The sequence below is a fragment of the Nicotiana tomentosiformis genome, chromosome 1 (genome assembly GCF_000390325.3).
Source record: "Nicotiana tomentosiformis chromosome 1, ASM39032v3, whole genome shotgun sequence".
NCBI classification, from domain to species: domain Eukaryota; kingdom Viridiplantae; phylum Streptophyta; class Magnoliopsida; order Solanales; family Solanaceae; genus Nicotiana; species Nicotiana tomentosiformis.
In genome coordinates, this window is record NC_090812.1 from 61,074,517 (window position 1) to 61,088,912 (window position 14,396).

At 41.9% G+C, this 14,396-nt stretch overlaps 2 protein-coding genes across 2 annotated transcripts; both read left to right on the top strand.

Moving 5' to 3' along the window:
* The first annotated feature begins 2,772 nt into the window (after positions 1-2,772).
* Positions 2,773-3,300, top strand: LOC138906645 (uncharacterized). Its single transcript, XM_070195959.1, has 2 exons — positions 2,773-2,886; positions 2,998-3,300. Exons 1-2 carry the CDS (start codon positions 2,773-2,775, stop codon positions 3,298-3,300), a joined length of 417 nt encoding a protein of 138 aa, XP_070052060.1.
* Positions 3,301-13,168: 9,868 nt separating this feature from the next.
* LOC104100217 (basic form of pathogenesis-related protein 1-like) lies at positions 13,169-14,033 on the top strand. The gene has a single exon (XM_009607401.4). It carries the CDS (start codon positions 13,204-13,206, stop codon positions 13,741-13,743), a length of 540 nt encoding a protein of 179 aa, XP_009605696.1. The 5' UTR covers positions 13,169-13,203; the 3' UTR covers positions 13,744-14,033.
* Positions 14,034-14,396: the final 363 nt, after the last annotated feature.

Genomic DNA, 14,396 nt, shown 5'->3' on the forward strand with positions numbered 1-14,396 from the left:
CCTGTAACCATCTCATTGAATGCACTCAATGGGGTAACTGGCTTCCACACCTTGAGAGTCACAGGCTACACGGAGAAGGGTCCTGTCAGTGTGTTGATTGACAAAGGAAGTACTCCCAACTTCCTTGACAGTGAAGTAGCTAAGAGGTTTGGTTGCCAAGTTCAAAAAGTCAATCCTCAACTTGTTAGTGTTGCAGATGGTGGCACCGTGTATGCTACTGAGCTATGTAAATGGTTGAAATGGTTGCTACAAGGAACCACATTCCAAACTGATTTCTTGCTGCTGACCTTGGGAACATGTGACATGGTACTAGGAGTGCATTGGCTTCAAACTCTTGGAGATATCAAGATGAATTTCACCCAACTCACCATGGAATTCCAGCTTCATGGAAAGAAGCACCTGCTATAAGGTGATGCTACTAGACTCAAGACAGTGGATGCTAGAACCCTAGGAAAGATGGCTGAAGGTGAAGCTCAGTTATTTATGGTGAGAGTCATACCTATAGAAGGTTCTAAAGATGCAAAAATCCCTCAATCTGCAGGGATAGAGCCAGGAATCAGTAACCTCATAGAAGAGTACCACGTTCTATTTTCAGAACCTTCTGGGCTTCCACCTTCTAGAGGACTATTTGACCACATAATACCTTTAGAAGCTTGTAGCAACCCAATTAACATCATACATTATATGTACTCTTCAACTCACAAGGATATGATTGAGAAGCTAGTCCAAAAAATGCTGGACCAAGGCATTGTTCAGCCTAGTTCCAGCCCATATGCTTCCCCTTTGGTTCTAGTTAGCAAGAAGGATGGATCATGGAGACTATGTGTATATTATAGAGCTTTAAATAAAGCTACTATCAAAGACAAGTTTCCAATTTCAATCATTGAAGAGTTGTTGGATGAACTTGGTGGCTCTAAGGTGTTTACAAAGATTGACCTCAGATCAGGATACCATCAGATAAGAATGGATCCTGATGATATAGCCAAGACAATATTTAGAACTCACTCAGGCCACTATGAGTACTTGGTGATGCCATTTGGGATCACCAATGCCCCTTCTTTCTTCCAAGGCCTTATGAACCACATCTTCAAAGAGTACTTGAGAAAGTTCATCTTAGTATTGTTTGATGACGTTTTAGTGTTCAGCAAAAGCATGGAGGAGCACCCGATACATCTTAAGCTAACCTTTGAGTTATTGGTGAAGCATAAGCTATTTGCAAGAGAAACCAAGTGTTCATTTGGAAGCAACATGATTGAATGCCTTGGCCACTTTATCTCTGCTGATGGTGTTGCTACTGATTCTAGAAAAAATTACTGTTGTGCAAGACTGGCCTGTCCCAACCACTATTAATCAGCTAAGAGGGTTCTTGGGGCTGCCTGGATATTACATAAGGTTTATACAAAGGTATGGGGTGATTAGCAAACCTCTTACTGACCTATTGAAGAAGGACAATTTTAATTGTAATGATAAGGCTACCACAACCTTTGAAGCTCTAAAGACAGCCCTGGTTACTGCTCATGTATTGGCTTTGCCTGATAGCTCTCAACAATTCATAGTGGAGACTGATGCATGTGACATTGGGATAGGAGCAATCTTGATGCAGAAAGGACACCCTATAGCCTACATCAGTAAATGGCTCTCCCCCAGGCATCAGACCTTATCAGTATATGATAAGGAACGCTTGGCATTGGTGTTGGCTATCACTAAATGGTCACAGTATCTGAGATGAAGGCATTTCATAGTAAGGACTGATCAAAAGGCATTTAAGTTTCTTTTGGAGCAAAAGCTACATATAGGTACTCAAATGAAGTGGATAGCCAAGATCATGCAATTTGACCTTACTATTAAATACAAGAAAGGAAAGGAGAACAAGGCTACAGACTCACTATCTAGCTGGGACAATCTTGTTCCAAAGAATCATTGGAAGCTGGCAGAATGATCCTGAGTCGCAGGAATTGATCAAGAAGATACAAAGCAAGGAAGAAGGAAATAATAGTTATTCTTATGATAACCAACAGTTAAGGAAGAATAGGAGGCTAGTTGTGGAAAATGATACAGAACTAAGGAAGGATATGATTCAGCAATGGCATGACCTTCCCATAGGAAGGCACTCAGGTATCAACAATACTTGCAGAAGGAGGATAGGGAGGATATTACTACACATGTTAAAGAATGTGTTATCTATCAAAAGAGCAAATATGATAGTTCTCCTTACCCTGGTCTACTCCAACCCCTGGTAGTTCCTAGCATTGCTTGGTCAAGTAGTAGCATGGATTTTGTGGAAGGACTGCCTAAGTCCAAAGGCAAATCAGTATTTTGGGTAGTGGTGGATAGTTTAACCAAGTATGCCAATTTTGTGGAAGTCTTTCATCCCTATACAGCTGCAAACATAGCTCAACTATTCCTGGATAATGTCTACAAACTACATGGTATGCCTGAGAATATAGTTAGTGATAGGGAACCAGTGTTTGTCAGCAAAGTCTGGCAAGAGCTTTTTTCTACTCACGGAGTTACTTTGAGCACATCTACTGCTTATCATCCCCAATCTGATGGGTAGACTGAGGTTCTAAATAGGTGCTTAGAGACCTACTTAAGATGCTATTGTTCTGATGCTCCACAAGACTGGCACTTATATTTGTCTCTCGCTGAGTGGTGGTACAATACCACGCACCATTTTGCTAACCAAACAACCCTTATGAAGCTTTCTATGGACAACCTCCTCCTATAAATTTACCTTACCTCCCTGGGGATGCTGTTGATGAACAAGTAGACATGAGTCTTATTGCCAGAGAATTCAAGACACATCTCTTCAAGCACCACATTAATCAAGCTCAACAAAGGATGTTCTCTCAAGCTAACCATCACAAGTCAGATAGGCAGTTCCAAGTAAGTGATTGGGTCTACTTAAAGATCCAACCTTACAGACAATTCACCTTGTCTACCAATCACTTTTGAAAGCTAGCAACCAAGTACTATGGACCTTATCAAATCATTTAGAAAATTGGTACAGTTGCCTACAAATTGAGCCTTCCCTCTAACATCACCATACACCCCACCTTCCATGTTTCCCTCCTAAAACCATACTACAAGGTTCCTGATAATATAACTCATCCTCCAGTCATGGACATTACCAGCCCCTACTACCCTACTCCTAAGTCCATACTTGACAGAAGAATGATCAAAAATGGGAACAAAGCTATAGCCCAAGTTCTTGTGCAATGGGAGCAGATGCCTGGAGATCAAACTACCTGGGAGGATTATCATGTCTTGAAGACAAGGTTTCCAGCTTTTCTTCCTTGAGGACAAGGAAGATTTCAAGAAGGGAGAAATGATGCGTATCACAACAGATGAATGGTACCTTCTGCTTATGGAGTTGCACCTAGACGTTGGAATTAGTTTGTAAAGAGGGAGATGTCTAGTTTTGTCATTAACACTTAAGTCCTAATATTTTTACTTTACTAGTTTTTAGTATTACAATTAAGTCCCTGGATATTTAGCTGTCGAGCGGATTCCATCCTCTGTGAATACAGTTATTGGCAGGACAACTGGGTAGAGGAGCTTGTACTATTCCTTGCTCAACACTCTTATCCTTTTACAACTTTCATCACTTATTGTATACGGGTAAAGTCGAGCTCATGGTGCATTCTAGCCTCCGATAAGATAAGATAGGCTCGAGATATGGCAATAAGGGACCGAAATCGAGCCAAAGTCCCACCGGGCTAGAACCCGGGGGGCATGACGTCTGCCTTCAAGAATATCAGGACCATGATCCTAGAATCGGTCCTAGCTTCGAACGAATTCGAACAACATTGTCAGACAATCCAGCATAGCCAACAGAAGGCCGAAATATCTGTGACTGGCCGAATGTTACGGCGGGAATCTCGGCACGTGTCGATAAGGAACCAACAATCAGCGAATCAGAAAGTTTTTTACCTTTTTATAGAGTTGTACCTAAAATAGGACTCCCCTACTATATAAATGGGGTTTAATCATTCATTTGACACATTGTAAAATGCACTCGAAAATAATACATTATTATTTTTCTCTGTCTTTAAGCTCTTGTTCTTTTTCATCCATACCGGTCTTTGTGAGCTTCGTTCGAGAGTGGCTATTTTACTTAGGCTCAAACTATCCAACTCGTGTGGTTTGAATTTGTTTCGTCTTTTTTTATTCAATAGCAACTTAATTTATTACTTTGTATCAAGTTAATCCGCGTATCCTTAAAACCACTTATAAATTTAATTATTATTCGATTTTTTGCAGGAAACCTTCAGCATATTGAAATAATACAATATGAAGCTGAACCTAGAGAAATGTGCATTTGGAGTTGGGTTCGGCAAATTCCTCAGATTCATGGTATCCAAGATCAGCCCCGATAAGATCAAGTCCATTGAAGATATCACTGTTGTGGACAACGTGAAGGTCGTACAAAGGTTAACCAGATGCATAGCTGCCTTGGGACGATTTATTTCGAGGTCATCCGACAAGAGACACCGTTTATTCTAACTATTGAAGAAAAACAATAACTTCTCATGGACCTCGGAGTGCCAACAGGCCTTGGAGGAGCTCAAGCGATATCTATCGAGCCCACCGCTGCTTCACATGCTGAAGACAGACGAACAACTATACTTGTACTTGGCAGTATCGAAGATAGCGGTAAGTGGAGTTCCGGTCCGCGAAGAGAAAGGTACGCAATTTCCAATTTACTATGTTAGCAGGACTCTTGGCGTGGCCAAAACTAGGTACCCTCACCTAGAAAAGCTGGCACTCGCTTTGCTAAGCGCCTTTAGGAAGCTAAAACCATACTTTCAATGTCACCCCATATATGTTGTAACCAATTAACCATTAAGGAATGTAATGCATAACCCGAGCTCTCGGTACGGTTGGCCAAATGGGCCGTAGAGATCAGTGGGTATGACATCAAATATCGGCCTCGGACCGCCATTAAGTCTCAAATTTTGATAAACTTTGTGGCTGACTTTACACTGGCTCTAATACCCGAGATCGAAAGAGAGTTGTTGTTAAACTCGGGGACTTCTTCGGGAATCTGGACACTCTTTATCGACGGCGCCTCGAACGCAAAGGGGTCCGGACTTGGAATTGTCTTGAAACCACCCGCCGGTAATTTAGTTTCACAATCTATTAGGACTGTAAAATTAACTAACAATGAGGCCGAGTATGAGGCCAAGATTGCAGGTCTCGAACTTGCCAAAAGCTTGGAGGCAGAGGTGATTGAAGCTAAGTACGACTCCCTCTTTGTGGTGAACCAAGTTAATGGGACGTTCGAAGTCAGAGAGGAATAAATGCAAAGATACCTGGACAAACTGTATGTAACATTTACATCGGTTCAAAGAGTGGACTCTACAACATGTGCCTCGAGATCAAAACAGCGAGGCCGATGCCCTTGCTAACTTGGGATCGTCGGTCGTGACGATGAGTTCAACTCGGGGGTGGTCGTACAACTCATGAGATCAGTAGTGGAAGAAGGTCACGCCGAGATAAACTCAACAAGCCTGACTTGGGACCAGAGAAACAAACATATAGAATATCTGAAGATCGAAAGGCGGCCCGGTTCGGCCTCTGCGAGGACTCTGCGTACAAAGGAATCGAGGACTCTGCGTACAAAGGCGGCCCGGTTCGGCCTGTCCGAAGACGGTAGACTGTTTCGGAGAATGATCGATGGCCCACTCGCAATATGTCTAGGACCCGGAGACACCGAGTATGTTCTGAGGAAAATCCATGAAGGCACCTGCGAAAATCATTCGGGCACCGAATCGTTAGTTCAGAAAATAATCAGAGGCGGCTAGTATTGGATCGACATGGAAAAGGACGCGAACGAGATTGTACGAAAATGCGACGGATGTCAAAGGCATGCTCCGACGATTCATCAGCCCGGGAAGCTGTTACACTCGGTCCTATCGCCCTGGCCGTACATGAAATGGGGGATGGACATTGTCGCCTCTTTCTATGGGCACCCGGTAAGGCTCAATTTATATTATTTATGACTGACTATTTTTCTAAATAGGTGGAAGCCCAGGCGTAAGTGAAAGTCAGGGAGAAGGAAGTCATTGATTTCATCTGGGACTATATAATATGTCGGTTCAGAATGCCGGCCGAGATCATGTGTGATAATGGGAAGCAGTTCATCGGCAAAAAAGTAAGCAAGTTTCTCGAAGATCATTAGATCAAAAGAATCCTATCAACACCATATCACCCTAGTGGGAACAAGCAAGCGGAGTTTACAAACAAAACCATACTCCTAAACCTCAGAAAAATATTGACCGACGCCAAAGAAAAATGGAAATAAATCTTGCCGTAAGTCCTATGGGCATACCGTACGACCTCGAAGTCCAGTACCGGGGCTACCCCATTCACATTGGTTTACAGTGCCGAAACCCTAATACTGGTTGAAGTCGGAGAACCGAGTCTCAGGTTCCGATATACAACTGAAGAATCAAACAACGAGACCGTGAATACGAGCCTGGAACTGTTAGATGAAAGGCATGAAGCTACCCTCGTCCGAATGACCGCCCAAAAACAATGGATCGAGAGGTATTATAATCGAAGATCCAACCTTCGACACTTTAATGTCGGGGACTTAGTGTTGACGAAGGTCACATTAAATACCCGGAACCCGAACGAAGGAAAGATGGGAACAAACTGGGAAGTTTCGTATCAAATTATTGAGATCAACGGAAAAGGGTCGTAAGAACTCGGAGCAATGAACGGTGAACAACTACCGAACAACTGGAACGTAACTCACTTGAAACGATATTACTGATAAGGTACGAACCCATTTACATCTTTTATTTATCTACATTTTGAACTAACGCTTGCAGGTAGCCGTCAAAGAACGCTACAATTTTTTAGGCAGGAAAGCACGCGTTGCACTCTTTTTCCCTTGATCCGGTTTTGTTCCAAATGGGTTTTCCGACAAGGTTTTTAACGAGGTAACAATGGATCATGCTAACTTAGAATCAAAGACCGATTGTCAACAGTACTCGAGGCTTCTCTATGATTGACCTCGAACATTGGGGGGCATCACCTTTGGAAAATGATTTTGACAAGGAAAGAAACTTTGTGCTCGAATAGTCTAGGCTCGATCAATAGGATTTACTGTAAGGGCCAAATGGTCGAATGAACTGTGCCCACATAGACCACCTGAGCCTGGACACAAAGCTTGAACAACACATGTGTAACTTTGTATATTACGCACAAAATTAAAAGGAAGTCTCTACCTTGCGGATAAATATTTTGCCACTTGAAAATTTTTCTTTCTTACATTTGATCTCCCGAAAACATCGAGCCTAAGGGCCACCTCACTCAGGGACTGCTGCCCAATGCAGGTTTGGACATCCCAAGAAAATAAAGTCCGGGGGCACAAAGCTTATTTGGTAGTGCCTGAACTTTAAAGGCTACAGCCACCCCTATTCGGGAACAGTTATCTCGGTTAAGCCCGGATGACTCAGGGTAACAAGCCCACTAGGCAATACCCGAACTAGAAAGGCTACGACTGTATTAAAATGGCTCGAAGACGTCTGAGACCCGTAACAAAAAACAATGCCTTCAAAATTTTTAAACCGGTTCAAAAGGCTACCCTCGACAAATTATAATCTAAAATATTCTAAGTACTTTGGGGAAAACTTCCAGTCATACCGAGCCCCCACGAGTCTTAAACAAAATAATATCGAGAGCAAGGCATGTTCGAACCTCTGAACAAGACCTAGTTATTACGTGCTAAGGCATTCGATATCTTTGCAATCATAAAGAAAAAAGCGAAAGGAAACGAGCTTAAAAACTGTCGAAGGAAAAAAAAGAGCCTATATATATATATATATATATATATATATATATATATAGATAGATCTTTACAAAGGCCAAACGGCCTTGACAAAAAAATTACAAAATTACAAAAACAAAGAAAAATATACAAGGCACTTAAACAACTTGGTCTCCACCAAAGCTTGCCTCGTCACCGGGATCATCAAAGTCTTCTCCGCCCCCGGATCCGCCCGAACTCTCGGAGTCTTCTTCGTCCTCGGGATACACCAGTTTCTTGGCCTCGGCTTCAAGCCCCTTAGCAGTTTCGTCCTCGACCGACAAATCAAAACCCCGAGCATGAACTTCCTCGAGGGCCTTTCTTCGAGACTGCCACTTTACATATTCGACGATATCTTTCAGACGGTCCTGGGCTGCCTCAGCATCGGCCTTATACTGGGCCACCATCTTGTCGGCATTAGCTTTGGTTACTTCAACCATAGACTTGGCCGCTTTAAGCTCCTTGGCAAGGGTCTCTCGATCAAAAATAGTCGAGCTTAGCTGAGGCTGGAGCTCCTCGATCTTTTGGGACCGTTAGCCTTTTCCCTCATCGCTCGAAGCTAGGCCTCCGTCGAGGTCAACTGCGCCCGGGCAATATCCTTTTTTGAGGCCAGACGGTCCATCTTGCCTCTCCACTCTTCGGCCTCGACCTTGGCTGCATCCATCTCAGCTCGAAGTTGGTCGATCCGATCAATGTTCTGTTGGACCTACGGGTTCCGACCATTAGTCACCTTGTCTAGCTCATCGTCACTAACTTCAAAAAATTTTACCTGTTCAACCAGGTCGGCGTGTTCTTTCTGAGCCGCTTCTAACTCATCTCAAAGGCTATTAGCCTCTCCTTCACTATGCTCGCTGAGAAGTTTATACGTGTCTCTCTTCTCAGTAAGATCTCCGACTTCGGCTTCGAGTTGGTTCAGCTCATCTCGATACCGGAGAAAATTTTCGTGGTGAAGCACCGAGGCCTACAAATACGAAGAAAAATGTTAGGATTATCCATGAATTAGTTCAAGTATAAGAGGAAAAATTGAAATCATCGAGAGTTATTTATAGTTACCCGGTTCAACGCCTTTTGTGCTTCGTTGAATAGGCAGGGCTCGTCTACCTCGTTGATTTTGGCTTGGTCTTCTTCGGTCATAAGGCACCGAAGGTAACTGGACACCCCTATGGGGGCGGAAAGGACCCAGGCATCCTCTGGAACATTGATAATGATAGACCGCTTACGATTAGGATCCACACTCGGGGCAGGGAATCGGTTGATTAGTTTCGGGATCGAGTTAGGCCCACTTGCCCCCGAGTACGGACTTTTTCTTGGTACCTCTATGTCACCCAATCCGGTGATGTCTTCTGTGGCGGTGGAATCCATGCCATCAAAAAAGCAGCGGAGGGGGTCGTCTGCTCCGTGGGCCCCCTCGTTGGAGTGCTCTTTGATGTCAATCACACCGAGTGCCTCCTTTGGGGCACTGCCGTATCCCGGGAAACCTCGGCCGCAGTCTCCTCATCGCCTTCCCTGGCTTGAGGAAGATCCGCCTCACTAAACTCTGGTTCAGGCCCCCCTGCTTTTCGAGTTGCAACGACTCACGGGCCACTGGAACAAAAGGTTCTTCTTCTTCGGATTTGTCCCTTAGACGATAGAGCGAATCCGAAGCTGGTGCTCGGGCGCTGGTGCTTTCTTTTGACTAACGCACCAACCTTCTCCTTGTTTTCTTTTTCTCTGAGCTTGGGGAATTCAGATCCCTATTTCTTTTCTTCTCTTCGGCCTGTCTCGGATCAGGGACTCGGTAGGTAATTCCTCGCCACCGGCTGGAGGCCTCAGCTCGACATCCTTAGATAAACCTGTAAAAAAGAAGTAAAGGGAGTAATGGTTTAACGTTAAAAGAGGGATCTTAATACTACCTACTCGGGGAAGAAGTCTCACCATGGGAACGGGCCTCCCAACGGCCCTTCGAGAGCTTGCACCACTAGCGCTTGGAATAGGGCATTTGTGATACGATACTCTCGACCCACTTTTCGAGTCGAGGGATAGCATTTGGGACCCAAGCGACGGCTGCACCACCACAAAGCACCAATAAGAAAAAGAGAAGTAAGTGTAAAATCGACATTCAAAAGTAAATCGTACTTACGTGAGGTATTCCATTTCTCGGGGAATGGCCTGCACTCGGCTGGGATTAAGTCTGAAGTCCTCACTCGAACAAAACGTCCTTGCCAGCCCCGATCCTGGTCCTCATCAATACTTGAGAACGGGGCTTTACTAGCCCACCGCACAAGCTTTATCAGTCCCCCTAGAAGATTCGGTGACTGTATAAGCAAAGAAGATGGTCGATGGTGAACGATCACCCATCAATTTTATTCACAAAGAACCGGAAGAGGATCATGATCCTCCAGAGCAATGGGTGAATCTGGCCTAGGCACATGTTGTACCTTTTGCAGAAATCCAAAATGACCAGATCCACCGGGCCCAATATAAAGGGATAAGTGTAGACACTTAAGTATCCCTCGACATGGGTGGTAATGGATTCATCGGGGTCAGGGATTACTATGTCCTTAACGGCCCAGTTGCAGTTTTTTCGGACAGTAGGGAGGATCTCTTCGGTGATCGAGCAGATATATCTCGAGACCTCATCACACCGGCCTTCTATGGAGGAAGGCTTTTCGACCTTGAAATCGACGTTGACCGAGCATCCCCCATGGATAAACATTTTCAAAGGGAGTTCAGGTACTGGTTCATAAACGGTAGCGCGCGAAACGGTCTCCTCGGCCTCAGTAGCCGGTCGCGAAGTTGAAGGAGTTTCTTTCTGGAGAACGGTCTTAGAAGTCTTTGCCATTTCTTTAAAAAATGGAGAAAAGTCTGAGAAAGGTGGAAAAAGAAAGGAAGATTGAAGGATTAGACTTGTTGTCTTGAGATGAAGATGGGTAAAAATTCTTGCAAAGGGACTCGAATAACCAGGGTAAAAGTTCTAAAGAGTATTGAAATCTTAAAGGTACGAGGGTAGAAGGTTTGGATGTAACGTTAAAATGAACAAAGGAGGGGGTATTTATAGTTCATCGACGTTTTGCATCCAGGGACGGCCGACCGGCGGCTGACATGCATTTAATGCTATTAAGAGTTGACTGGCGAGACGTTTCAGTTGCTTTGTCGTTTTTGTCATGGTGTATCGAAATAAGAATCGGAAGCTCATGTCGATTCTCATAGTTTAATCTCCGAAAAACGAGGGGACTATCTGTATACGGGTGAAATCGAGCTCATGGTGCATCCTAGCCTCCGATAAGATAAGCCAGGCTCGAGATATGATAATAAGGGACCGAAATCGAGCCAAAGTCCCACCGAGCTAGAACCCGGGGGCATGACGCCTGCCTTCAAGAATATCGAGGTCATGATCCCAGAATCAGTCCTAGCCTCGAACGACTTCGAAGAACGTTGTCAGACAATCGAGCATAGCCAACAAAAAGCCGAAATATCCGTGACCAACCGAATATTACGGCTGGAATCTCGGCATGTATCGATAAGGAACCAACAATCAGCGAATCAGAAGATTTTTTACCTTTTTATAGAGTTGTACCAAAAATAGGACTCTTCTACTATATAAAGGGGGTCTAATCATTCATTTGACATATTGTAACACGCACTCATAAGCAATACATTATTATTTTTATCCGTCTTTTAAGTTCTTGTTCTTTTTCATCCATACCGGTCTTTGTGAGTTCGGTTCGAGAGTGACTATTTCACTTAGGCTGAAACTATCCAACTCTTGTGGTTTAAATTTATTTGGTCTTTGTTTATTCAATAGAAACTTAATTTATTGCTTTGTATCAAGTTAATCCGCGTATCCTTAAAACCACTTATAAATTTAATTGTTATCCGATTTTGAGGGTAAACACCTATATCTATCATTCTATTGTAATAGTTGATAGGGTTTATTATCAATAAAACCTCCTAGTTTAATTTAGCTGTTCCTTCTTCTCTTCCAAATATTTCACTGTTCCATTGCAGCTGCATCAGATAACTAAGGAGAACAATTTGGATGGTAGGCCCAGAGAAAGATATGATCTAAGACTAGAGAGAAATTCACCAAGAAAATCGTACTCCTTATTAAAATTTTGTTTAAACGGTCAAAGTAGTACTTCTCGTCATCCTAAATCCTAGTACTATTTAATGGCGGCTTTTATGTTTCTGGAAAAAAGTAGTTGCAAGGAGAAATTAATTTATGGATGCTGCGTTTAACTATAGATTGGTGTTAAACAATATCAAAACTCAAAAAGGTTAGCTTCAAACTAAATAATATTTAGACATTAATTATTATCCTGTAATATTTAAAATTTTCATCAGAATACTTTCCAATTTGCTAATATTATTATTAATTCTAATATATATGCTTTTTTTTTTTTTTGAGAAATAGAGAAATATTTATTTTCTACGAAAGATGACTTTCGTCTTCTTCCGCCAAAATATAGGTGAAAAATCGAAGACGTCCATAGCAGATAAAATAGAGGGCACTCCTACTTGTAGTAATTGATCACACTTAACATGAAAGAGCTATAATGTTAGTTATTCGTTCGGACGAACTCGATAATTTTTGTTTAACTTGTATTAGAAAATTTATTAAATATATATAAATATTTTAATTACAGACTCATTAACTTAAAAGAAGATATAGACTCATTAACTTAAAAGAAGATATAGATTCCAACACAAGTTCAAAATTCATAAACGTCAAATCTTGGCTAAATTTCTGAACATGAATGCATTCCTTTAAAATATAGATAATAAGTTAGGATGTTGTCACTTTCTTAAAGCATATTCCGACTGAGTCTGGTAGAATCTCATAAACTTTAGGCCTTATCTCTTCAATTAGGCAATTACTTACCTCCGCTCTACTTTAAGAAAATTCAATGGAGTACACCATTATTAAGTTCATATAAAAATAAAATTATATTAATTCTGTCTCTTGTTGGTTCGCTCTATCTTTTTCTGTTTTCCTGCTTCAACCATAACATATACAAGAACTACATTTTCCAAGCTAGATATATCTAACATGACTGACTTTGTAAATTTCTTTTGCCAAGTTAAAGAAAAAAAATGATGTTATCCAAATAATAAAGAGAAAGAGCCCTAATGAAAAAAATGATTTACTATTAGAGTTGTTCAGCTAATCACATCAATTATGGTTTTCATCAAGTATGACTAATGGCGGCTCTTATCTCGCGTGATGTGACATTGAAATTCTTTGACTTTAACACTAATGTCATATGCTTTCAAATTAATAATCCGATAAAGTCTGCTAACATGTGACTTTCCAATTTTTTTCTTTTACAAATTGCAGACTTTTCAACTCTTATTCCCTATTAAAACCCATCCATACTATTCCTTGTTTCTCACCAAAACCCAAAATGGGATACTCCACAACATTAGTTGCTTGTTTCATTACCTTTGCTATATTATTTCACTCATCTCAAGCTCAAAACTCTCCCCAAGATTATCTTAACCCTCACAATGCAGCTCGTAGACAAGTTGGTGTTGGTCCCATGACATGGGACAATAGGTTAGCGGCCTTTGCCCAAAATTATGCAAATCAGAGAGCTGGGGACTGCAGGATGCAGCATTCCGGTGGCCCTTACGGCGAAAACCTAGCCGCCGCCTACCCTCAGCTCCACGCGGCGGGAGCAGTAAAGATGTGGGTTGATGAGAAGCAATTTTACAATTATAATTCAAATACTTGTGCAGCGGGAAAAGTGTGTGGACACTATACTCAGGTGGTGTGGCGTAACTCAGTACGTCTTGGTTGTGCTAGGGTTCGATGCAACAATGGGTGGTATTTTATAACATGCAATTATGATCCACCTGGTAATTGGAGAGGACAACGTCCCTACGGTGATCTTGAAGAGCAACATCCCTTTGATTCCAAGTTGGAACTTCCAACTGATGTCTAGTAATAACGGTTTACGTGATCAAATAATGAATAAAAGCTTTGTCATGTGTTAAGGAAAATTAAATAAATACCAGTACTATGCTATGTGATGTTATCTTCTTACCCAGTGGATAATAATCCAATGGTGTAGCAAGGGGTGGATTTACTGTTATCTACTTGTTTTACATTTGTTTTTGGTGGTATTATGGAGGTGTGTATATGTATGTGTTTTGATGAATAAACAAAGTGAACAAGGTGATGAGTCAACAGCGATGTAAATTTGTTCTTTGATTAATATAATTACTTACTAGATACGTCTCTTTACTGCTTTTACTTTGTTTAAAATTTTTGCTACTAGCATTTGAACGTATGGTTTTCACAATTAAGGCTTGACCTGTTGATCAGCTGAACTTTGTGGATAAGTTTACTTTGACATTTGGTGCTGTAATAAGTTCATGCAGTACTACTAACTAATTGTAACGGGTGAGAAGAAAAATCGAAAATACTAGTAGTTGAAGTGCAATAAGGAGAAAGAGACCCATAAGGAAAAGCGCCGTCGCCGGCTTCAAAACGTGACAACAGGGAAAATATATATATATATATACATATATATTTTTTTTTTTGAAACCTCAGGAAAAACCCGCAGCTGCTAGTCTTTCGGCTGGGTAAACCCCC

What these genes read in the sequence shown, in the direction of transcription:
- LOC104100217 (XM_009607401.4), top strand. Translation starts at nt 13,204, where the DNA reads ATGGGATACTCCACAACATTAGTTGCTTGTTTCATTACCTTTGCTATA.
- LOC138906645 (XM_070195959.1), top strand. Translation starts at nt 2,773, where the DNA reads ATGAGTCTTATTGCCAGAGAATTCAAGACACATCTCTTCAAGCACCAC. An exon ending in AGTCAGATAGGCAGTTCCAA is followed by an intron (nt 2,887 to 2,997) that starts GTAAGTGATTGG and finishes CAAATCATTTAG; the next exon opens with AAAATTGGTACAGTTGCCTA.